Below are 25068 nucleotides of genomic sequence, written 5' to 3'. Positions count from 1 at the left end.
AAGTAGTTGTTTTATGGGCTTATTTCTGCCCCTTCACAAGTATTAATAAAGGCTGGAATGGTTTGAATTGCCTGTTGTGAATTGTTTTTTCCTATTTGTTTTGAAGAGCTGAAAGATCACTTGTCCGAAAAGAGCATAACAGCAAACTGACTGTGAATTACCCCTCTATGGCAATCCAGAAGTCAGGCAAACCAGTGATCGTGGAGGAAGCAGCAGGTATAGGTTCTATTTTGTTGGATAGTTGTGATATTGTTTGTAATTTTACACTGATGAGCATTTCTTTAATGCAGCGTTTAATAAATGTTTTCAAATTTGACGTTAAGTCTTTGTAAATCTGAAAGAAGAGGTCAGCGGGTATGACTATCAATGCAGGGTTTTTTAAATAAAATATTTTTGTGTGGCACCACACAGTTTCACAACTTTCCTGAAGAAGTGCAGTATTAAGTTGCAGCAGAATCTATTGTGACCTGAATTAAGACATTTATTTTTATTTAGATACCGTGTTTCCCCGAAAATAAGACAGCGTCTTATATTAATTTTTGCTCCCAAAGATGCGCTATGTCTTATTTTCAGGGGATGTCTTATTTTTCTGAGTTCTGTTCGTCGGGCATGATTCCAAACAAAAACTTTGCTATGTCTTACTTTCAGGGGATGCCTTATATTTCGCACTTCAGCAAAACCTCTACTACTTCTTATTTTCCGGGGATGTCATATATTTGGGGAAACAGGGTATTTATACCCACTCCCCCCCTATTGAGGACCCAAGTAGCTCACAACAGTAACCTAGTGAGGTGGGGTAGTGTGTGGCTGGTCTAACGTCACATAGTGAGCATCTGTGGCAGAGCCAGCCTGGGTTTCCCAGATCCTAGCCTGGCACTGGTGGTACAGGAGCACAAACCAGGTGTAGAATGAGAAACATGTCAAAAGGGGAAGAAACTAATAGAAGAATCTCCGAGGTGCCCTGCTGGATCAGGCCAGGGGGCCATCCAGTTGCACACAGCAGCCAACCAAATCCTCTAACAAAAACGTCCTTCCTCTGACATTGCCTCCTAGCACTGGGTTTCAGGGGTTTATTGCCTCTAAATATGAACATTTCTGTAACCACCATGGCTAGCAACAGAGCAGCCTTTTGTTGGGTGAGTCTAGCAAGAGGGATGGGCATCTTCATCTATTTCCACCAAAAGATCTAAGTACAATTGTAAATTCAACAGCCACTTCTTCCTGGGCCTTATTTGTAGTAGAATTCTCCGCAGGCATCCTGGTGCCTTCCTTGTTCTGTCCCTGCCCCTCCATTTGACTAAAAAAAAATAAAAAAAACATTGCAGAAGTTGCTGGGAAATCTCCAGAGGAGGGGTGTGAGCCAGCTTGCATGCTGCAGCTCCCAAGATCTGAAGTAAGAGGGCAAATTGTCCTTCTGAGTCTAAGGAAAACAAAGGCCAGAGTGAGCGGTGAGTCAGACTACCATTGGTACTGAGCAAAGGCCATTTTGTTGGTATCCTGTGCTTATGCAATTGGAAAGTATTTTTTGCAAATGATCTGAAATAAAGATACTTCATAATTTAACATGATTATTTAAATTCCCTAGCCATAGATGAAACTCAACTGGGAAAACGAGGCTACCTGACGCCCAGCACTGCCAAAGAACATGTTGAAGCTTTGTGGAAAAATGAAGGTAAAAACAGTGGGATCAGTTGCGACCTATGGATAGTGGCTGTCCAAAGATGGCACAAGTAATACCACAAGCCAGGCCCTGTTTGACTGTTGGAATGGAACATGATCCCCTAGACAGAAACTGCAGGTGGCCCCCCATTGAGCTGGAAGCTCTTCTGATCTGGAGCCTCAAAGGAATGGATGGGAGCTGGGCACAAGCCATGCATTGTTCCGTATGACTTGCAGTGGGGAACTGCACACACAGTAATGCCCTGGCGGTGTTTTGTTTCCTGGCGGTGTTTTGCTGTCCTCAGTAATACGCAACATTAATCTGCCAAGACAACAGCTCCTTTTTTTGTAAACCCTGTTCACAAGTTATGTTGAACACGAGTATTATCTGTAGGGGCGTGCACCATTTTATCTGGTATTTTTCAGGTTTTGGTTCAGTAGTCCCAGAAATGGTTGTGGTGGGTTTTCTGGGCTGTGTGGCCGTGGTCTGGTAGAGCTCTTTCCTAACGTTTCGCCTGCATCTGTGACTGGCATCTTCAGAGGTGTGTCACAGAGAAAAGTCTGTTACACTGTGTATTGATGACGCCTCTCATTTCTCCTCCTCTTTGCAACTGTTTGAAATTGTGCCTTCAAAATCACACTTTTTAGAAACTCCCATCCATCATACATTCCCTTCTGTTTTAGTACTCTTAACCATGGGATCACACCCAGTAGGTTTCTAAGTTTACTGAAATCAGCTTTTAAAAAAAAGTCTAGAATGTGTGTCTGACTACACTTGGCATCTGGTATCCGCTGAATAACAAACTCCAGGAAAACTTGGCCACTCCCACCTAAGGAAAATTTGGTCACTCGCACTCCACTAATCAGGTCATCATTGCTGATTAGAATCAGATGTAAAATATCTGATCCACTTGTTGCCTCTTTCACCTTAAGAACATAGGAACAAAAGAACAAGCCAGCTGGATCAGACCAGAGTCCATCTAGTCCAGCTCTCTGCTACTCGCAGTGGCCCACCAGGTGCCTTTGGGAGCTCACATGCAGGAGGTGAAAGCAATGGCCTTCTGCAGCTGTTGCTCCCGAGCACCTGGTCTGTTAAGGCATTTGCAATCTCAGATCAAGGAGGATCAAGATTGGTAGCCATAAATCGACTTCTCCTCCATAAATCTGTCCAAGCCCCTTTTAAAGCTATCCAGGTTAGTGGCCATCACCACCTCCTGTGGCAGCATATTCCAAACACCAATCACACGTTGCGTGAAGAAGTGTTTCCTTTTATTAGTCCTAATTCTTCCCCCCAGCATTTTCAATGGATGCCCGCTGGTTCTAGTATTGTGAGAAAGAGAGAAAAAATTTCTCTCTGTCAACATTTTCTACCCCATGCATAATTTAATAGACTTCAATCCTATCCCCCCTCAGACGTCTCCTCTCCAAACTAAAGAGTCCCAAACGCTGCAGCCTCTCCTCATAAGGAAGGTGCTCCAGTCCCTCAATCATTCTCGTTGCCCTTCTCTGCACTTTTTCTATCTCTTCGATATCCTTTTTGAGATGTGGCGACCAGAACTGGACACAGGACTCCAAGTGCGGTCGCACCACTGCTGTATATAAGGGCATGACGATCCTTGCAGTTTTATTATCAACTCCTTTCCTAATTATCCCCAGCATAGAGTTTGCCTTTTTCACACCTTCTGAAATTGTCTTCAAGGGAAGTGAGGAATTTGTTGGACCTTATAGTCTTGGCAGAGTTTGGCTTCCAACAAATATCAGGGTAACTGAAATCTCCCATTACTACTTCCATTATTTCTCTCCATGAGCCTTCAACTCTTCTTAGCATTGTGTTCGCTTCTCCAGTGAGCGTCGTCCTCTCCTGATTTGGCCAAAGTACAAAAACTCAGTTCAGACATTTTAGCTTCTAGGAAGAATTTATCCGTGATTTGATCGAGAACCCATTTTATGAAGATAAAATAACAAAAAAATACTTTAGGAGGAAGAAAATTAAATTGTTGTGTGCTTGGAGATACGACTTCAAACATGCTGTGGACTCGCAAATAGCAATATTTCTGTGCATGCATTTTGCATACAATTTTAATGTTTGGTTCTCGAACGTAAGTCATGTAAGTTGACAGTGTTTTATGGACTGCAGCATTGCCTGACTCGGCTTGGGTGCATCAGGTGACCTAACCAGTCTTTGATTGTTCTATTTAGGTTTTTTCCTCAGCAAAATTTTCTCTGGTGTGATGGTCAGTGGAGATTCAAGTTTCAATCCTGAGATATTCTTCCTGGATAAACTTGTTGTTCCACCATCTAGGTAATGAAACTCTCTTGGATTTCTTAGCAATATAGTTTTGTTTTTGTGTTTTTTGACATTTGTTCTGTTATTTACTCTTCAGAACTCATGTGGGACCAGCAGTGGCGTAGTGGTTAAGAGCAGGTGCACTCTAATCTGGAGGAACTGGGTTTGATTCCCTCCTGTGCCACTTGAGCTGCGGAGGCTTATCTGGGAATTCAGATTAGCCTGTGCACTCCAACACACGCCAGCTGGGTGACCTTGGGCTAGTCACAGTTCTTCTGAGCTCTCACAGCCCCACCTACCTCACAGGGTGTTTGTTGTGAGGGGGGAAGGGAGAGGAGTTTGTAAGCCCCTTTGAGTCTCCTTACAGGAGAGAAAGGGGGATATAAATCCAAATTTGTCATCTTCTCCATCATGAGTGGGCCAAATTTCAGGTGTGATTAGCTATCTAGCTGGGTTGTTTCAGGGCTCTGTGGAAGGGTTAGCTGGGGGACCTTGGGCTAGTCACAGTTCTTCTGAGCTCTCTCAGCCCCACCTACCTCACAGGGTGTTTGCTGTGAGGGGGGGAAGGGTAAGGAGTTTGTCAGCCCCTTTGAGTCTTCTATAGGAGAGAACGGGGGATGTCAATCCAACTCTTCTTCTTCTGATATAGATATCGCCCTGTGAGTTGTGTTGGAGACCAGATGTTTGCAAATGGTCAAACGGTGAACTTGCAAGCTGTCATGAAAGATGCCCAGGTGGCACGGAAACTTCTGGCTATCATGGCTCAAGATCTGAAGCTGTCGATGCAAACTGAAGAGGGAGACCTCCCGAAGGTGAGGTGGTTTCATTGCCCACAGGATTAAGTGAAACATCTGACTAAAATCTAGTGAATTCTGTAACTATCTTATTTATGCAAGTTTTGCAGGCTCAGGTTATTGATCAGAGTTGTGTGTGATGAGCGGGAGGCCCATGAGACTCGTGGGGGTGGGGGTGGGGATCCCATTGTGGTTCCAGGCCCCACTACCCACAATGGCAACAGCAATGCTGCCCAGGACCAGAGTAGCTCTCAGTGTCCTTTACCATTGTGGTGAGGCTCGGTGCCTTTCATAGAATTGTCTGCTATGGCAGCTGGGCCCAGAGCCTTTCTTGGTGTTTGCTGCCCACATAGCTGGACTCAGAGCAGCTCCCATCGTCCACTGTTGCAGGCTGGAGCTGCTCCTGGCATCCTCAGCCACGGTGGTTGGGCCTGAACTGGATCTCTGCTGCCACCAGCTTGGGCAGGACCGTATTGTCTCAGTTCTTTGAAAGCCTCCATATGGCTGGCATTTATATAGTTGACATCTGGATCACTGGCTATTGAAGAGAACTCCACGTGATTATGGGCATAGGAAAGGATTTTTCATATTTTTGAGTGTCCGTGAAGTGCCTCTGTTGGATTGAGATCCGTTTGGCCATAATGACCTTGTTCTGGAGCACTCCCCCCCCCACCCCCCGGCCATGTCTGATGATGTCGCTTCCCTTGCTTTGTGCGATAAAACTGATCACATTTAATTTGAGAGCCAAACAGTTCTGCTGCTTCATTAAGTAGCCTCCTGAAAGCTCTCTGTGCCTTTTATGGTGCAAGACAGACAGACAGATGTTCCTGCCTTGGGCTCTCCTTCTAATCCTCATTACTCCCAAGTCAAGGATCGTCCAGAACTGGGGCGGTTCATCCCCTGTCTTTGCCCCCTCCCCTGTTCTGACGCTTCTGCCAGTACTGAAGTGTTGTTACATGTCCCACAGCCGGTGGAGCAGCCAACGGAGCTCCTGGACCGTTCTGTCTTGGTGACTCTCCCCGGGCAGACGATGGCAGATAAGCTGAACAACATCTGGATTCGTCTTCAGAGCCATGTCAATATTTTGTTTGACAGTGACATGGACAGGCTCATGTCAGAAAAATTCCCTGGAGTGCGGCAGGTGAGAGCTGGAAGAATTGGGGGTGGTGGAGGAGGGGACTTTATAATGAAGTTGTACAGAATTACCTGAAGGGTTACTAAAAATATTCCTTTGCTAAACCTTTTTCAACATAAAGACAACAGGAGATGTGAGAATTCACCCGTCATTTCCTGGACCATCTTTGTTCTGGAATGCTCCGTTTGGGTCCTAGTACCCTTGGAACGGATCTGGGTAGGCAGCAGGACCCAAACAGAACACTCTAGAACCGTGGTGGTGAACCTTTGGCACGCCAGATGTTATGGACTACAATTCCGATCAGCCCCTGCCAGCACGGCCAATTGGCAGGGACTGATGGGAATTGTAGTCCATAACACCTGGAGTGCCAAAGGTTCGCCACTGCAGCTCTAGAACAAAGATGGTCCAAGAAATGGTGGATGCACAGATCTCCCGTAATCTTTATGTTGAAAAAGGTTATGCAGTTGCAAACTCAATGTGGTTGAAACCCTGACTCACCAACTCTTGCACTGCACCAGATTTAATAACATCAGATCTAAATATACCAACCTACATTTTTTCTTCCAATCTGGGCTGCCTGATCTGACTAGGTTATCTCTAATGTTAAACAACTCGGACCACGGTCTTTGTGAAGAGATCGCCAATTTCACTGCGGAGATAGTTGAGAGTTCCCAGTAGAACGTATTTGTTGTGCTCCCCGTGGGGCCTTTTATCTATCATGTATCCATGCAAGTGTTCCCGATTCATGTAACTTTTTTCTGACTATGCCAATAAAGGCTTATGTATGTATAGAAGGCATTTCCGTGGCCTATGTTGCCAGCAATTGAGATGTTGACTGTCACGTGACCTTCCTAACGTTTGTTTTTAATTTCTTATTTTAATTTCAAATTTATGATTGAAGATTTTGGAAAAAAAGGAAGGCCTGTTCCGCAAACATATGATGGGCAAGCGAGTGGATTATGCAGCTCGGTCAGTCATTTGCCCCGACATGTACATTGGGACCAATGAGATTGGCATTCCTATGGTAAGGGGCAAACATTGAAGGAGCTGGGTTATCAGTGGGGTTTTTTTTCACTGAGTGCCTTTCGAGATTCCCATACTCTGGTCAGCTTCTACCATTTGCAAAAGAAATGTGAGAAAAAATCTCCTAAGGGTAGAGCACAGATGCTGAGTATTTGGGAGGGTGTGTGTGTGTGCTCTCCCCAGGAGTCTCAGAGCAGAGGCTAGATTACCATTTGTTGGGAATGGTGTCATTTTGCGTTCCTGGAAAAAGCTGCAAGGGCCCTTAGCAGATTTTTTGGTTCCAGAAGCAGTACTGTTGTTGCTGTGCTCTCTACTTTCTGAATTATTGCCCATGAAGACAGAGGTCAAGAAGTAGACCACTGATGTTCTCCCCTGAGCTGGAGGACATCTTGTGGGTGGTTCACATTGTCCCATCGGGGAGGCAGGAAATGACTTTTCCCCCCTTCCTGGTGGGCGGAACTTCCCCTTGAACTCCAGTCTGTTTCCTTCCTCAAGGGGAGAAGCGCGCGGATTGCCTGCTCCTGCCTTTGCTCTCTGTTTTCATTTTTTTTTTAATTTTTACCTCCTGTCCTTTAACTAGCCAGCCTTCAGGCTGCTCTCCCCTGCACCCCCCCCACCTCCACTGCCTCCTCAACCCATGCCAAACCGCTTCCCGCTGCGGAGCCAGTAATGCGGCCAGAGCCTCCTGCCTCTGTCCGTACCCCCCCCCACTTCCCTTTGCCAGTCTTTTGAGAACCATGAAGCACGCAGTGGACACCAGACTCGGACTTCCTTTCCAAAGACGAGGGTGACTACCACCTGACAAACCTCTGGCCCAGCCCAAGAAGCATGCCAAAGGCAAAGCGTGTGCTAATCTGCTTCCTGCCACCCCCTTCCCTAGGAGGGCTCTGGTGCAGCCGCAGAGGCAAGAATGCAGATGCGCCAAATGGCAGCTGGCGCCAACGCCCTTGCACACCTGCTTTGCTATTGAGACTGTCATCACAGCTCTGCCGTACAGACAGGACTTCTTGCCTTGTGGCACATTATCTAGGGCAGTGATGGCGAACCTTTTTGAGACCGAGTGCCCAAACTGCAACCCAAAACCCACTTATTTATCGCAAAGTGCCAACACGGCAATTTAACCTGAATACTGAGGTTTTAGTTAAGGAAAAGTGATTGGCTCTGAGGCGTGCGTTACTCGGGAGTAAGCTTGGTGGTAGTTGTTGGCTTTGCTTTGAAGCAACCATGAAACTCTTCGAACGGGTGAATCACGACCCTAGGAGGGTTTACTCAGAAGCAAGCCACATTGCCAGCAACCAAGCTTACTCCCAGGTAAAGGATCATGCTTTAGTTCTTTGCATGAAAATCAGTGGGGTTTAACAGCACTTAACAGGGTTACCTATACTGCTTCTCCAAAACTAGGTCTTAGGTTTAATGCTAATAATCAAGCTCAGCGGCCCAGGCCAGCCTAGATGTGTGGGGGGTGGGCGGGTGATTTCCCCCCCCCCCACATGATGAACTCTATTTGTGCGTGCCCACAGAGAGGGCTCTGAGTGCCACTTCTGGCACCCGTGCCATAGGTTCGCCATCACTGATCTAGGGAATGTCTACCATGCACCCATTTGGCTATTTGCATCCGACTGAGCAGTAGGTTCCAGAGAAGATGTTTTTATTACCCCAGGCCTGTTTTGGTTTCCATAATCCTTGGTGCGGGTAGCGTTATTCTTGCTTGGGTGGTTGTTGATTTAATCTTTTTGTTGGCTGGTTGGTTTGGTGAAAGGTGAAATACAAAACGTTTTGCATAAATATGGCCTTGAGAGGTATTTGTCTGACTGACAGAAAGCCGATTGGACTGTGGAATCCAATAATAGATTAAGAGGAATAAAACTCCTCCCTCAGGGACAGGGTGTATCTGCTACCTCCAGTGAAAAGCATGCAGGACAACTTGATGATTTTTCTTCCTGGTTGTAGGTCTTTGCTACCAAACTGACCTATCCTCAACCTGTGACCCCATGGAATGTCCATGAACTGAGGAAAGCTGTCATTAATGGGCCTGATGTCCACCCAGGTGCCTCCATGGTCATCAACGAGGATGGTTCTCGCACAGTCTTGAGTGCAGCGAGCCAGACCCAAAGAGAAGCCATAGCCAAGCAACTGTTAACTCCTTCCACCGGGACACCAAAACCAGGGATAAAAACTGTGAGTATTGTCTGTGCCAGGGGTCTGCAACCTGCGGCTCTCCAGATGTTCATGGACTACAAATCCCATCAGCCCCTGCCAGCATGGCCAACATACAAACTGTTTTTGTGTGAGAGATATATCAGCCACACAGTTACAAGGAGCAAAGGGGGTGCAGCCATATGATTACAAACGGTATTAAGGAAATGTTCTCTTTCCATCTTTTTGGCATGCCCCATATCCACCCCTTTCCTTGCTTCCTTCCTACCTTCCCGCCCACCAAGGAAACGCTGCCTTTGGCTATATTTGTTACTTATTTACTTCATTTACACCTTTCTTTTCTCTGCAATAAAGACCCCAAAACAGCCTACATTTTTCTCTTTGCCTCCATTTTATCCCCACAATAACTCTATGACAGGGGTGTCCAACCTATGGTGCTCCAGATGGTCATGGACCAATTGGCCATGCTGGCAGGGGCTGATGGGAATTGTAGTCCATGATCATCTGGAGCACCTGGGTTGGACCCCCCCCCCATGAGATAGGTTAGGCCCATGGTGGCAAACCTTTGGCACTCCAGATGTTATGGACTACAATTCCCATCAGCCCCTGCCAGCATGGTCAATTGGCCATGTTGGCAGGGGCTGATGGGAATTGTAGTCCATAACATCTGGAGTGCCAAAGGTTCGCCACCACTGGGTTAGGCTGAGAGTGTTAGGCTGACCCAAAGTCACCCAATGAGCTTCCATAGCAGAAAGGGGATTTGAATCTAGGTCTCTTAGATCCTAGTCCAGTGGTGGTGAACCTTTGGCACTCCATAACATCTGGGGTGCCAAAGGTTTGCCACCACGGTCGTAGTCTGAATCTCTAACCACTACGCTGCCTCTTGCGAGGTGGCTGATGTGGGGTAAAGGCAACCAGGCCTGGTTAAGTCATACCAGTCGCCTGGTAGAAAGTTGCTTGGTGGCTGCTTCTCCACTTCTTGGCTCCAGACTTGTTTTCATCTCCATTCAGCAGGGGATTGTAAAGAATTCAGATCCCCCTTTGTTCTGGTCAGTGGACTAAGCCTTACAGGTGAAGGGCTGGGATCAAGTTTGCAGTCTCTATCAGGGAAGGGGAGTCTTGTGTCTCTTGCTGCATCTTGAAATAAAGAACTTGCTGTCATAAATCGGACCTTGGTTCCCTTCGCCATGTTTCCGTTTCTGCTCTTCTGTTTGTTTCTTGCTCTCTGTGTGTTTACTTCTTCTGGCCCCTCTCTGTTGGTTTTTAATAAGTTCCAATACAACAATGTGTGTAACGTATAGATATGTAAAAACCAAGAATCGCGTCACACACTAAGGCGGAAACTAAATAAATGCAAAACCAATAAATCTCTGAAGTTATTACTATAATTCATGAAGTGTTGTATAACATACAAAAAAATAGACCAAAGTCATGATTCAAATTCATGAATTTATGAAAAGAGAATTTATGAATTTCTTCTCCTGAGGAAGATATCTAGGAAAACGCTTTTTGAAACGCGTGAGGCGTTTGAGAGAGAGACTCTTAAGGATTTATAAAGACTGGAGATATTTATTTTGACGGTCTTTGAACCATTATTTTGGCCTTTTGCATATAATATCACACTATATGAATTGTTATAAGAATTTGAATGAGAGACTAGAGTCTTACTTACAGAGACTTAAGATAATTAGATGAATTTGAATCATGACTTTGGTCTATTTTTTTGTATGTTATACAACACTTCATGAATTATAGTAATAACTTCAGAGATTTATTGGTTTTTGCATTTATTTAGTTTCTGCCTTAGTGTATGATGCGATTCTTGGTTTTTACATACACGTTTTTTTATAAGTAGCAATTTTCAGACCTGTAGGTTTTTTCCCCTACGGCTGAACTTCCGTCTCTCGCAGGTGTGCCGTCATATTAAAAATGGAGATGTCCTTTTGCTGAATCGCCAGCCCACCCTCCACAGACCTTCCATCCAAGCTCATCGAGCCCGGATTCTGCCCGATGAGAAGGTGCTGAGGCTTCACTATGCCAACTGCAAAGCCTACAACGCTGACTTCGACGGGGATGAAATGAACGCTCACTTCCCTCAGAATGAGCTCGGCCGGGCGGAAGCCTACACCCTGGCTTGCACGGATGAGCAGTATCTTGTTCCAAAGGTAAATCCGTTTAACCCCTGAGCAAATCCTGATTTGTAGCCGCAGAGATTGTGAAGTACGGAAGGGCGGATTGGTAAAGAGCAAGATTAGTAATTAACTTAATTGCAGCGCTTTTATACCACGTATTTGTGAAAAGTTCCCAAGGTTGTCTTGTCACTGGGGTGCTGTGTGGTTTCCGGGCTGTATGGCCGTGTTCTAGCAGCATTCTCTCCTGACGTTTCGCCTGCATCTGTGGCTGGCATCTTCAGATCCTGCCAGTGTGTAGGGGATGTGGTTGTGGAGGAAACAGAATGGGGGTGAACCTCTGTGGGAATCTTTCCATCTCTGATGCATCATCCTCACAGCTATAGCGTGGTGGCCAAGTTTGCAGATGATACCAAATTATGTAGGGTGGTGAGAACCACAAAGGATTGTGAAGAGCTCCAAGCGGACCTTGATAAATTAGGTGAGTGGGCTCAGAAATGGCAAATGCAGTTCAATGTAGCAAAATGCAAAGTGATGCACATAGGGGCAAAAAATCCAAACTTCACATACACGCTACAAGGGTCAGTGCTATCAGTCACAGACCAGGAAAGGGATTTGGGCGTGTTAGTTGATAGTTCCATGGGAATGTCAACTCAATGCATGGCAGCTGTGAAAAAGGCAAACTCTATGCTGGGGATAATTAGGAAAGGAGTTGATAATAAAACTGCAAAGATTGTCATGCCCTTATATAAAGCCGTGGTGTGACCGCACTTGGAGTACTGTGTCCAGTTCTGGTCGCCACATCTCAAAAATATTGAAGAGACAGAAAAAGTGCAGAGAAGGGCAACGAGGATGTTTGAAGGACTGGAGCACCTTCCTTATGAGGAGAGGCTGCAGCATTTGGGGCTCTTTAGTTTGGAGAGGAGATGTCTGAGGGGGGACATGATTGAAGTCTATTAAATTATGTATGGGGTAGAAAATGTTGACAGAGATAATTTTTTCTCTCTTTCTCACAATACTAGAACCAGGGGGCATTCATTGAAAATGCTGGGGGGAAGAATTAGGACTAATAAAAGGAAACACTTCTTCACGCAACGTGTGATTGGTGTTTGGAATATGCTGCCACAGGAGGTGGTGATGGCCACTAACCTGGATAGCTTTCAAAGGGGCTTGGACAGATTGATGGAGGAGAAGTCGATCTATGGCTCCCAATCTTGATCCTCCTTGATCTGAGATTGCAAATGCCTTAGCAGACCAGGTGCTCAGGAGCAGCAGCCGCAGAAGGCCATTGCTTTCACCTCCTGCATGTGAGCTCCCAAAGGCACCTGGTGGGCCACTGCGAGTAGCAGAGAGCTGGACTAGATGGACTCTGGTCTGATCCAGCAGGCTAGTTCTTATATTCTTATAGTATATGGTTCCTATCGATGTGTTTCAAATTACTATCACTATGCAAGCTGTGCTGCTTATGCTTCTGTTCCAATATCTGATGTCTTTCTCAGGATGGGAAGCCATTGGCAGGCTTGATCCAGGATCACATGGTCTCCGGCACCAGCATGACCATGCGAGGCTGCTTCTTTACCCAAGAACAGTACATGGAACTGGTGTATCAAGGGCTGACCGACAAGAAGGGAAGAGTGAAAGTTCTGCCTCCAGCTATTATAAAACCGCAGCATTTGTGGACAGGAAAGCAGGTAAAATTACGAGGCATTTTGTGTGTTCGGAGCTGAGGCGTGTGGCTTTAGGCAAAGTTGACATTGCAAATGAAGTCATAGACATGATTGGGAGCAAATTCTCCTTACCAACAGTTGACAGATGTAGAGTTTCTGGGAAATTTGAAGCTATGGGGGAAAATAGAGATTTTGGGAGGGGGGGATTGAAATCCACGCGCACTGAATTGCCCCTGATAACAGACGGGTAACCCGTGTAGGTCTTTCGGCATGTGGGGTCTGTGATCTCTTTAACTAGCCCCCAAGCCAGGGTGCCACATTTTGGACCAGTTGACCTTTCCAGACAGCTTTGGGACTACTTTAACAAGATAAAATTTATGACTAATTCAGCATATAAAATTGTACTACTTTGCATATTTATGACATTTTGTAGTATATATCTTACAGTGCAGTCCTATGTGGAGATACGCCTGTCTAAGCCCATTGAAATGAATGGGGTTAGACTGGATTAACGGTCTTTAGGATAACCTTCTTAGCTGTGTGCAAGTAACTAGTATTATTCCATACTACTTACAGCAGGGGTCGCAACCTTTACCACCCAAAGAGCCATTTGGACCCATTTTCCATGGCCCTGAAGATCTACCGAGCCGGAGAGCCTCTGGTTTGGCCCCTCCACTCACCTTTCCTTCCAGCGTTGGGAGGCAGCTGTGCCAGGCAGGGAAACCCCCTCTGCCTGATGGAGTAGGCAGCCACCTGCTCCGTGGGGTAGTGGGGGATGGCGGCTGCTCTGGAGGGACACACCTATGCTACCCTCCAACCTCCACGGGTCGGAGGGCAGTGTGGGCATGTCCCTCCAGAGCAGCGCTGAAAGGAGAAGTGAGTGGAGGGGACGAGAAAGGCGATGCCCTCACGCACAGAGCCGCCTCCTGTTCGGCCCCTCCACTCACCATCCCTTCCAGCACTGCTCTGGAGGGATATGCCCATGCTACCCTCCAACCTCCAGGCCACGTGGAGCCGCAGTATAATGCTGAAAGAGCCGCGGGTTACAGACCCCTGACTTAGAGGGAGCTGCAAACTGCTATACTGTACAGTACACACACTTCTCCTTTTGGCAGCTGAGAAGTAGAAAACAATACAAGTTGAAAAGAAGGTAACACAGATTTGTTTTCAGAGTCTCATATGATTGTAATAGCATCATATTTGGGTATCAAGTTAAAGTTTGTAACACTGAAAATACTGAACTCAGCAGAATATTTTTATTGACTACTTTATAGCAAATTATAATTGTGGACAGTTTAAACAATAAACATACCTTTGAAAATGTGTACCATTTATCCACAGGGATTATTATTTTCTAATGTAGATTGCTTTACAAAAAAAATCATTTTGAGTCCTTGTCTTAAAAAGCATTTTACTCTTTCCAAGAGAGAAATGTCTTTTATCAGTGCTCCCCAGGATTTCCAGTTTCTCCATTTGTGGGGGAAAGTACTAAGGGGGAAAAAGTGAGGAAACCACTCCCCCCCTGAATTTTCCAGAGTTTTTGAGTGCTGTGCATCTGTTGTTGCAAGATGGTGGGTGTCTTGCCTCTTGCCCATCTGTGCATTTGATAGCTTGGGTAAAAACACCATCCCCCCTGATCCTCTGGTAGTGCTTTCATTTTCAGATCTTGGTAAAAAAAAACCCCAAGGCTACCCACAAAGGAGTTTATTTATGACTGACCTTCCTCCAAGGAACTGAACGTAGAATACATTGTCCTCCCATTCTCCCTTTTACCCTCACAACTACACTGTGAGGTAGGTTAGGCTGAGAGAGAGACTTGCTAACTCAACACCACCCAAAGAACCTCACAACACACTGGTGATTTGAGTCTGGATATCCCTGACACCCAAACCCCTCCACTCTCTGCAGTGATAAGTGATAGGTGACTATGATGAAAAGACCTGCTGCCTATCATGCTATTTGGTTGTTCTGTTCATTTGTCACAGGTTGTTTCTACGTTGCTGGCAAACGTAATTCCAGAGGATTGGCCTCCGCTGAATTTGTCAGGGAGAGCTAAAATTGATGGAAGAGCCTGGGGGGCAGCATCTAAACCCGGCATTTACCGATCGGGTCTCAAATTTATGTGTGAATCTCAGGTAAGGATTAGCACTCGTAAGGCACAGAATTCAGCTTTCTACATTCTCCACTGCAGCTAGTTTTGCCTGCCCTGGAATTGTTTGAACTTGGGTTTCTCCTGCTCCACACGCACTTCATGATAAACGATTCTGGAAACCAAGAAGTGTTTTGAAAGCTGACTGCTTTTGTACGTATTAGAGCAGGGGTGGGCAATTATTTTTTCCATGGGGCCGCATAAGAAACAGAAAATATTTTGGAGGGCCAGGCCAAAAGGCAGGGGGGGCGAGGCACTTTTGAAAGCCCCGCAGAAGCCGGCAGCCAAAGCAACCGGCTTCTGCGGGGCATTCAAAGGCGCCTCGCTCCCCAGCAAGGCAGGGGGGCGAGGCGCTTTTGAAAGCCCTGCAGAAGCCGGCAGCCAAGGCAACCGGCTTCTGCGGGGCTTTCAAGGGCGCCTCGCTCCCCAGCACAGCAGGGGGGGCCAGTCAGGGTCATCCGGCGGGCCGGATGTGGCCCATGGGCCGTATAATGCCCAGGTCTGTATTAGAGGTAGGACTGCAGTTTCGATCCCAGGTATTATCTCCTGTACTTTTGTTGTAACCCCTGAGGGTGTTGAACCACAATGCAGACAATAAATACTCATTATTAGCACAGGTGTAGCTGATGGACTTTCACTGGCTTCCACATTGTCATGTAGAAATTAGTGTGTAAATATAGCTAGGAATATGTGGACGAATCTGGGGAGCTTCATTCTGGATGTGCCAGTCCCGGCTTCATGCTTTGTGTGTGTGTATGTGTGCCTGCTAGGTTATCATTCGGAACGGGGAGCTGCTGTGTGGGGTCTTGGACAAAGCGCAATATGGCAGCTCTGCCTATGGTCTGGTCCATTGCTGCTACGAGGTCTACGGTGGGGAGACCAGTGGAAAGGTGCTGACGGCTCTGGCTCGGCTCTTCACAGCTTACCTGCAGTTCTACAGGGGCTTTACAATGGGTGAGTAGATCAGTGGTGATTTCACTTTAGCCATCATCCATAAGCATAAAAATATGTACAGGTACCATGACTAAATCGCCCCTTTCAGACAAGTATAGGCAACAGATTAATATGTGTATGGTTCTCCAGTTGCACAGTGGCAGATAGGAAGGCGCTCCAAAGGGTGATTACTATTGCACAGAGGATTATCAGCTGCCCTCTCCCCTCCTTGGAAGAACTCTATAATTCCCGAAGCCTAAAGAAAGCCCAAAATATCCTGAGAGACCCGTCTCATCCAGCACACTCTCTTTTTGAACTGTTACCATCCGGCAGACGATACAGGTCTATCAAAACTAGAACAAAGGCTGAGAGACAGCTTCTACTCTAGAGCTGTGGCTAGGCTAAACTCCGTAGCTTCGTGTTGATGTATTTGGGACTGTGTAGGGATGGGTGGAGGAAGGGGGAAGTGAGGATGGGGTATGAGTCTGAAATTGTGTGCATCGAGGAATGCTGCTGTAAATTTTTGTTGTGCGTGCACAGTGACAATAAATGCTTGTGCTTAATAGTGCAATTCATGGGGTGAGGGAGTGGTGAAAGGGCTGCGGCCCCCACTGCCAGTGTCATTGCCAGTCCAGATGGTGTAAATGGCACGTACACTGGCAAGGGGCACTGGTACCAGGCCATCACATGGCTTCCCAGCACCTGGGCACAAATGCTTCCACTGCACCGGCAGTCCTCTGCCACTGCAGCATGCTCAGGCGCTGATGGGGGCGGTCCAGGGGCGGTTCTGGGGGGTGGAACTGACTTTAGTCAGCTTCCAGAGGGCTTTCATCAAAACTGCATGTGCAGCCCATTGAATTAGAATGGCCAATTTGAACCTTTTCTGAGTTTTGAGTTTTTTCCTTCCTTGCGTGCATCCCATTCCTCTTTGGAGGCGGCATGGCTATGACATCCTTATCTACTGCAGAACTTCCCCTTCCCCACCATGGATGGGGCTGCCTAACTCAATATTAAGAACTTTGCTCAGTGCAGAGTAACTAGTTTGAATACATTCAGTCTTCCAAAACCTGTTGACCTGGCAAATCATGGTGCACCGTCATGTTATTCTGATAAGTAGTCCTTCATTGGGTTCAGTCCCACTTCCTAGGTCAGTGGTGGCGAACCTATGGCACGCGTGTCAGAGATGGCACTCAGAGCCCTCTCTTTGGGCACACGCGCACAGAGTTTGTCATGTAGGGGGAGCGGAAAATCACCCCCCACACACACACACACATCCAAACTGGCCTTGCTTCTGAGTAAACCCTCCTAGGGTCGTGATTCACCCATTTGAAGCGTTGCACGGTTGCTTCACCAAGCTTACTCTCGAGTAACGCATGCCTAGGAACAAATCGTTTTTTCCAAACTAAAACTTCAGTATTCATGTTAAATTGCCATATTGGCACTTTGCGATAAATAAGTGGGTTTTGGGTTGCAATTTGGGCACTCGGCCTCGAAAAGGTTCACCATCACTGTCCTAGGTTTCCTTGGCCGAAGACAAAGCATTTACCTGGCAATTTCTTCCTCTCTGCCAAGGAGCAGGAAAAAACACCCTCTCTTGAACTTACTTTTTAAAGACAGAAGTCCCGTAGCTAATATAGTGAGGATGTTCCTTCCTTTGTGAAAGAACCAGCTGTAAATCTAGGTGCCATGTCAGTCCAGCGAGTAATGCATAAGCAGTACAATAAGATACACAGTAAATATTTTAACTGGAACATATTATGGAGGTTTATTGAAGGACAGGGAAGATAAATGATTATTGCCTATAATGCCTTGGCCAACATTTTTAACTATGCAAAGATAGATGAATGAAATGGTAAGATAAAAAATGTGCTAAAGAGAAATAGTGGAGAGATGAACCTGGAATTATGTATCCTAAACAATGCAAGCAAAAGACAACATTGGGAGTCTGGTGGCAAATGGCTGTATTGCAATAAATAGTACATCTCCTATACGTCTTTTTAATGCTAGCCCAGCCAGAACTTGGTTACATTCCCTCACATTCTTCAGTTTCTCTAAATCCCAAGTTGATCAGAGCTACCTGTCAGAAGACTCCATGGGCTCACTTACCTTTGGACTACAATTCTCTGTCATTGGATGCTCCAGAGTTCTAATACTATAGGATAGGGACAAGAAACTCTTTCTATCCACTCTATCCCCATGTATATTATTATTATTATTATTATTATTATTATTATTATTATTATTATTATTATTATTATTATTATTATTAATTGGTTTATAGACCTCCCTCCCCTGGAGGGCTCAGGGCGGTGAACAACATGTAAGTAGAGCACAATATCAAGTTAAAAACCAGTAAATATAAATTAGTACGGCTCTAATAAAAATAAACCCTACCCCATTAAAATACTACATTATTAAAATTACATTAATATAAGATGGCACCTGCTGTCAACTCCCCCAAAAACCCCTAGGGGAGGGCGGTAGGATCCGCTAGATGTTATAAAAGATGTTATAACCTCTGTCTCGCTACCCGTAGCCTTCTTTTTTTATCTAAAGTTCCATACTCTTCATCTTTTAATCGTAGAAAAGGTACTGCAGCATTTTCTTTAGCTCTGCAATCTCATTTTTTGAGATACAGCTACCAGAACTAAATACTAATCCTTGTGGGACCTCACTGCTTGCTTCCCTCCACTGCAGCAGCAGTCTGTTTGTTCCTACGCTGAACTTCCTGTTTAACCAGTTTTTAATCCTGTCAGGATCTGCCCACCCCTGTGGTAACCAGACTCTTGAGTTCAGAAATTGGTTTATTGATGTGATTTCGCAAACAGCATAGAAGCGAGGTGTGCTGGAACTGAGTCCCACTATAGCATTTCTTGGTTAATATCTCTTTCCCAAACATCCCCTCAACCCCCACTCTTGGGACCCCAGCAGGGCGAAGTCACTAAAAGCGTCCTCAACAGTGCAGAGTCTTCAAGGCCAAACGGGAGATAAGGCCAGTGGCTGGCCAGCTCAAAGGGTGAGGAAGTTGCTGTGTGCCCAAAGCAAAACTCCAGCAAAACAAGACAGGGTCTCCCACCCAGCCACCTGCTCCCAGCCCACTCCATAGCCTCATGGCAAGAACAGGGGAGAGCTGGAATCGTACTATGGTCCCCTCTGCACATGCAAAATAATGCATTTTCAAACCACTTTCACAACTGTTTGCAAGTGGATTTTGCTATTCCGCACAGCTTTAAAGAGCACTGAAAGCAGTTTGAAAGTTCATTATTCTGCATGTGCGGAATGAACCCATGTTTCAACAGGGTCTTGACAAATCCATGAAAGGACCTGTCCACTTGTCCCTCAACTGGTAAGCTTACTCAGATGTCTTTGGTAAGATACCTTGTGAGAAGTCCACTAGAAGTCCTCGTATGTTGCCTGGTCACGTCCTCAAAGAACTCCAAAAACTAGGGAGCCTGAACTGTCCATTGCAGAAGCCAGGCTGAGTTTCCCTCCGCTCCTCCTCCCTTTAACAACAGTTTCTACTCGCAGGCTTGTCACTCCGGTGGTTCCCTGTAGACTGGTGTCACATCTGCAATTCCAAGGCACTTGTTTTGTCTCTCGGTTTTCAGTGTTCTTCCTACTGCCAGGTTCCTGGCTAGCCAGCCAGAAGAAAAGCCCATGAGGTCAGACAGGTAGTCCTTCCGATCCAGCATCCTGCTTCACGCAGCGGGCTACCAGTTGCCGTGGGTGGCTGATACTCACAGAATAAGGAGCTCCTCCTGAGGCTCCTTGCAGTTTGCCTTGGTTTTCACTGCCCCAAATAATTGGTTACCAGATGTGGCCACTACGCTGCTCTCCTCCCAAATCCAGGTCATGTGTGACTCAATGAAACAGCACTGGTCAGAATACCGATCCCTGAAGGATCGCACACTTCTCTCCATTGGCTCTCGCTCCGGGCACTGCATCACCTCTCAGTTTGCTTGAATCAAGGGCTCCGTGTCCCATAAAGCTTGCTGGTTTCATTTCAAGCCTCCCTTTCTAGCCTGCCATATTTCCTTGGACTCAAGGCAGCTGACAAAAGCAACAAGAGGTTGCCAAGGTGTTAAAAACGTACAGGTAAATTGGCAAAATACACATAGCTCCATGGTGGCGAACCTTTGGCACTCCAGATGTTATGGACTACAATTCCCATCAGCCCCTACCAGCATGGCCAATTGGCCATGCTGGCAGGGACTGATGGGAATTGTAGTCCATAACATCTGGAGTGCCAAAGGTTCGCCACCACTGAGTCAGTCCCGTGGCCCTCAAAGCCTGACTATTGCCAGACAAATTGTTTGGAGGGTGGGCACCACAAGGACAGGACTGTCTGAAGAGCTCCCCTAACATGCAGCAGTTGTGCTGGTTGGCGGTTGCAATGTGAGAAGGGCTCTGGGCCAGGAACGGCTTTAAAGGCCAGCACTTTGAGTGAGGTCCAGAAGCCGGTAGCCGACCGAGGCAGCTGACGTGACCTTGGCGTAACCTGCTGTATCCCGGCAGGAGTCTCATTGCTGCATTTAGTGCCAATTGAAGCTACTGAGAAGTCTCCAAAGGCAGCCTGTGTGAGTGTGTGAGCTGGTGTGTACAGTCTCATACTTCATTGTGCTCAGTGTTTTCCAACCTTTTCGAGGTCAGGGTACCCTTGACCTCACTCTTCATATCTCACGGTACCCCTGCCGCCACCCCCCACCTTCCCCTCCCATTGCCCCTGCTTGCCACACTGACACCCACCTTCACCTCCCAGGGGTGAAGTGGAAGCACTGGGGTAAGGGGTGGGGGTGGCTGCTGACCTTGTGGCAGGCCCTGTCCCATGGGCCAGCTCCATGTCCTTGCTGGCGCCGGTGGGGGACACCACAAAAATGAGGGGGGGCGGTAGTGTTGCCGTGGTACCCCTGGGACATGCTCACGGCACCCCAGGGTACCATGGAACCCTGGTTGAGAATGGCTGATTGTGCTTCTCCCTGGAAAAACCCAGGCAGTCATTTGGGGCCCTCATTTGACGTAGCGGCTGGCAAAACTGTGACTGGCACAAGTGGTTGTAAGAGCTCTCAGTGAGGAGCTGCTGGGCCATAAGGGGCCATTCATTCCCACCAGTTGGGCGGTTATGTGTATGGAATTTGCCAGAACTGAGGGCTCACTTCATATAGCTGACAGAGGGTCGGGTGCTGCCACTGAACAGTCATGTTGTCAGGGTCTTTGAGCAACACTCAGTCTGCTTACAGAACATCAAGGGAGCTGGTTTTGCTTGCAGGTCAGAGGGACACACACAGAGGTGGGATCCAGCAGGTTCTCACAGGTTCCCGAGAGTAGGTTACTAATTATTTGTGTGTGCCGAGAGGGGGTTACTAATGGGTGATTTTGCCACGTGATTTTTGCCTTAGTTACGCCCCTCCTCTCAGCAGTAGTAGCGCGCAGAACTCGAAGCAGTCTAGCAGGAGGTGCACCGGCGTGCATGGCAGCCTGTGCCTGCGTGCATTTGTTTCCCACCCAAGGACCGGCGCAGCGGCTGCGTCCTTGCCCGGCTACGCCCCCATCATGCCCTGCCCTGCCCCATTGGCGCTACGCCACAGTTTGAATCCCACCACCATGGGAACCTGTTACTAAAATTTTTGGATCCCACCACTGGACACACAGTTAGAAAAGTTACTCAGTTATTAAAATTACTGTGGGTATAAACAGCAATCTTCTTCTTCTTCTTTTTTTTTTTTTTGGAGCAACAGAAATAATGGAGCCCTTCCCACAAAGGCTATGCCAGGGACTGTGAGACCTTCTGTGGAGAAAAGGCCCCATGGGCAGGGCTGCACTGTGGATAGACATTGAGCTAGATCGGGCCTCCTTCCTCTGCTCCAGTAGAAAACTTGGTAAAATCTAACTCTTAACTGGCATTAAGACTTTTGGAACACTTAAGTTCTTTTGTGTGTAGCTTATTACAAACTTTGCAATGCTATTTGCCTAACTACGTGCCACATGACAGCTGTCTCGGTTTACCAGAATAGCGCTTCACCTCAAAAAATGACCAAAAGTAGCTACATATCTAAAATGGGAGAGGCTCAACGTCATTGTTGTTGTTGTTTTTCATTGTAGATGTTGAGGATATTTTGGTCAAACCGCAAGCAGACCATAGAAGACAGCAGATCATGAAAGACTGTGCCTCGTGTGGTAAGAAGGTAAATGTATACTCTTGGGTGGCGCGTGTGTCTGTGTGTGAGGGAGATTGTCTTGCGTTCTGTCTCAACCCCTGATTCTTGCTCTCAGACCATCAAAGCTGCATTTAACTTGCTGGAGACTTCAACCTGTGAGCAGGCCAAGGGGAAGTGGCAGGACGCTCACCTCGACAAGGACCGGCGGAACTTTAATGTCGTCGATCTGAAATTCAAAGAGGAAGTGAACCGTTACAACAACGAGATTAACAAGGTGGGCGTTCAAAATGCGTGAGTGCAGGCCTGCGCTAATGGCTTATTGTTTCATGTATGTACAGTAAAAATTTCCCAGCTGGAATTTATGCATTTACATTTATATCTCAAGCTTCTTTCAAGGAGTTGAAGATGATATAGATTATTCTATTTTATTGTTAAAACTGTTCTGTAAGTGGTATTGTGCTGAGACTTAGTAACTCCTCCAGAACCACCCGTTTTTCTTCGAAGATGAGTGAGCTGCCGTGGCTTAAATGGCTTAAAAGCAGTGGTGTGTGAGAAATTTCTAAAGATTTCTTGTTTCATAAGTCCAATAACAATGAATGGATGCCATTGCCAATGCAATATTGGGCAAGTTTGGCAGTTGCGAAGTTGTCTTTAATGTGTTGCAGGTGCTTACGTTGAGGAATCTTGTAAGATGTAACCGTGGAAGTCAAGGGCATACCCAGACTTTCAATTCAGATTTTATCATTTTAGCTGTTTTATGGTCTGTTTATAGCCAATAGGATTTTTTTAATGACTTTCTTTGAATGTTGCCAGTTGTTTTATGTTCATGAATTGTTTTAAATAACTTTCTAAATTAATTTATGTTTCTGCTGTTATGATTTAAGCCACTATAGTCTCCCTTAGAGAGAGATAACTATAAATAAATGTAATAGTCCAAATGGAAAAGAGTTATAAATTCATCTGACTGGGCTGTGCAGATGCCCTCAAAAGCAAAGCTGAAATCCATATTTATATGTATTGTCGAAGGCTTTCACAGCCGGATTCAACTGGTTCTGGTGGGTTTTCCGGGCAGTGTGGCCATGGTCTGGTGGATTTTGTTCCTAACGTTTTGCCTGCATCTGTGGCTGGCATCTTCAGAGGTGTATCACAGAGAAAAGTCTGATTCACACTGTGTCTAAGTGAGAAGGGAAAGTTTAGTGTGGTATATTGTCCATGTCCCAGGGTGGGGAACCAATAATTAAGTGTTTGGATGGAACGTATTTATATGCTTCCTCTCACATGATGAAAGAGCTGTAATCATTGATTTGATATGACACTAACCAGTAATGTCATTGATACTATGAAGACAGTGAAACTGAAGTACCCTAGTTACTTTTATGGAACAGAGTTAAATTCTTTGATCCAGATGGCAGTACAGCCACACCCATAGTATATCATACACAGTTCTTTGGGTATGCTAAAATTAGCATGTCAGCCATTTTCAATCCCTTTGGGTTTTTTCCTTAAATTTGTACAATGTAAGGCAAGTTTGGGGATGTGCAGTGATCCGATCTTGGATGGGAGACCGCCAAGGAAGACGCTGCTGAGGTAGTCAATACCAAGTCACCTCTGCTTCTCACTTGCCTTGAAAACCCCTCTCTGGAGTCCCCATAAGATGGTTGTGAATTGACAACACAAATGTACATACATAAGGGAAGTTTATCTGGTACTGTCTTGAAAATTGTATCACTCCAGTAAAAATAATTTCCGCATAAACCTTTGAATTAGCTTGAATGTAACATTTAAACCACACTAATCAAGCATTTAAGTTCAACTATTTATTGCTATAGGGACATTAAATTAACACAAACTACTTACAAAAATGTTGTGTATGAAGTATAATAAGTTACAGTAAACATGCTAACTCAAATCATGCTCTATTTTCAGGCATCCAGATCAGGTTTTCTCAGAAAACTGACTTTATTGCTCAAAAGATGACTGATTCTTGTTCAATTCTCTAAATAATGCAGGTGTGCATGCCTCTTGGTCTTCACCGGAGCTTCCCAGAAAATAATTTGCAGTTGATGGTACAGTCAGGAGCCAAAGGATCGACTGTGAATACTATGCAGGTATTCATGCAGTTTCTTTTAAATTTTGTTTGCTCCCTGGTTTTTTTGTTTTCTTTTAGAAATGTAAGTTGTGTGGACCAAGGAAAAACCTGGAGAAATCCATTTTTTTCCCTGGGAACTTTCTTCATCCAGGGTTGCCATTTTTTGGAAAGATGGGGCAAGTCAGGGAAATGGAAATTAGCCAGGGAAAATGCAACTTTTGAAATGCCAGTGGAAGAAGACAGTTGCGGCAGTTGAAGTTGAGAAGTGGAAGAATACACATTATTTTATAAAGAAAAGGATTTTGTGCCTTTTTTGTCTCCAGACAAACTGGAATTAGTTCAGTAGATTTGAAAATGGGATATTTTGACAGATAAACAAATTGTTCATTGTTTCTTCTAATAGTAAAGTCTAATCGTGACACAATGTTACTCTCAACAATAAATTTGAGATCAGTTGATTTTTAACCAGTAATTTAGATACTTTACGATATACTGTTTGGCCTAGAAACCTCTCTTCTTTGCTTCTGCACAAAGGAAACGGCCACATTTCCGTCATAAAACAAACATTGGACATTCTCTTTATATAAAGAATACAAAAATAGTCAATAGAGGACAAGTATCAAGCCAGTTTTCCATGCAATAAAGCAATCATTTTCAACCCATCAAGCATTGTATCTAAGCATGTTTCTTGTACGCCACTTGAGGGCCTTACCTGAAGTAGATGGAAGCGTTTTATGTCTATGTAAAATAGACTGCAGACTTTGTGCTGAAGTATCAGGGGTCTAAGTCTGCACCCTTAACAAAAAGAATGGGCAAAAATGGGAGTGCAGGACGATGTTTGGGACCCAAGAAAATAGAGCGGCACAGCCCCATCCAAATATGGGCGGGGGA

At 45.8% G+C, this 25068-nt stretch overlaps 1 protein-coding gene across 1 annotated transcript in view; it reads left to right on the top strand.

Moving 5' to 3' along the window:
* The window catches only part of POLR1A (RNA polymerase I subunit A), a 56768-nt gene that overhangs the window by 4792 nt on the left and 26908 nt on the right, over positions 1-25068 (top strand). Inside the window, exons 6-19 of the mRNA XM_048517603.1 lie at positions 107-216; positions 1586-1672; positions 3859-3961; positions 4596-4758; positions 5708-5881; positions 6777-6899; positions 8849-9076; positions 10966-11220; positions 12684-12875; positions 14837-14986; positions 15771-15954; positions 22033-22115; positions 22204-22362; positions 24098-24196. Coding sequence (XP_048373560.1) covers positions 107-216; positions 1586-1672; positions 3859-3961; positions 4596-4758; positions 5708-5881; positions 6777-6899; positions 8849-9076; positions 10966-11220; positions 12684-12875; positions 14837-14986; positions 15771-15954; positions 22033-22115; positions 22204-22362; positions 24098-24196 — 2110 coding nt within the window. The remainder of the gene's footprint in view (positions 1-106; positions 217-1585; positions 1673-3858; positions 3962-4595; positions 4759-5707; positions 5882-6776; positions 6900-8848; positions 9077-10965; positions 11221-12683; positions 12876-14836; positions 14987-15770; positions 15955-22032; positions 22116-22203; positions 22363-24097; positions 24197-25068) is intronic.

Source organism: Sphaerodactylus townsendi, linkage group LG15 (genome assembly GCF_021028975.2).
Source record: "Sphaerodactylus townsendi isolate TG3544 linkage group LG15, MPM_Stown_v2.3, whole genome shotgun sequence".
NCBI classification, from domain to species: Eukaryota; Metazoa; Chordata; class Lepidosauria; order Squamata; family Sphaerodactylidae; genus Sphaerodactylus; species Sphaerodactylus townsendi.
This window is presented reverse-complemented; position numbering and strand designations above follow the sequence as displayed.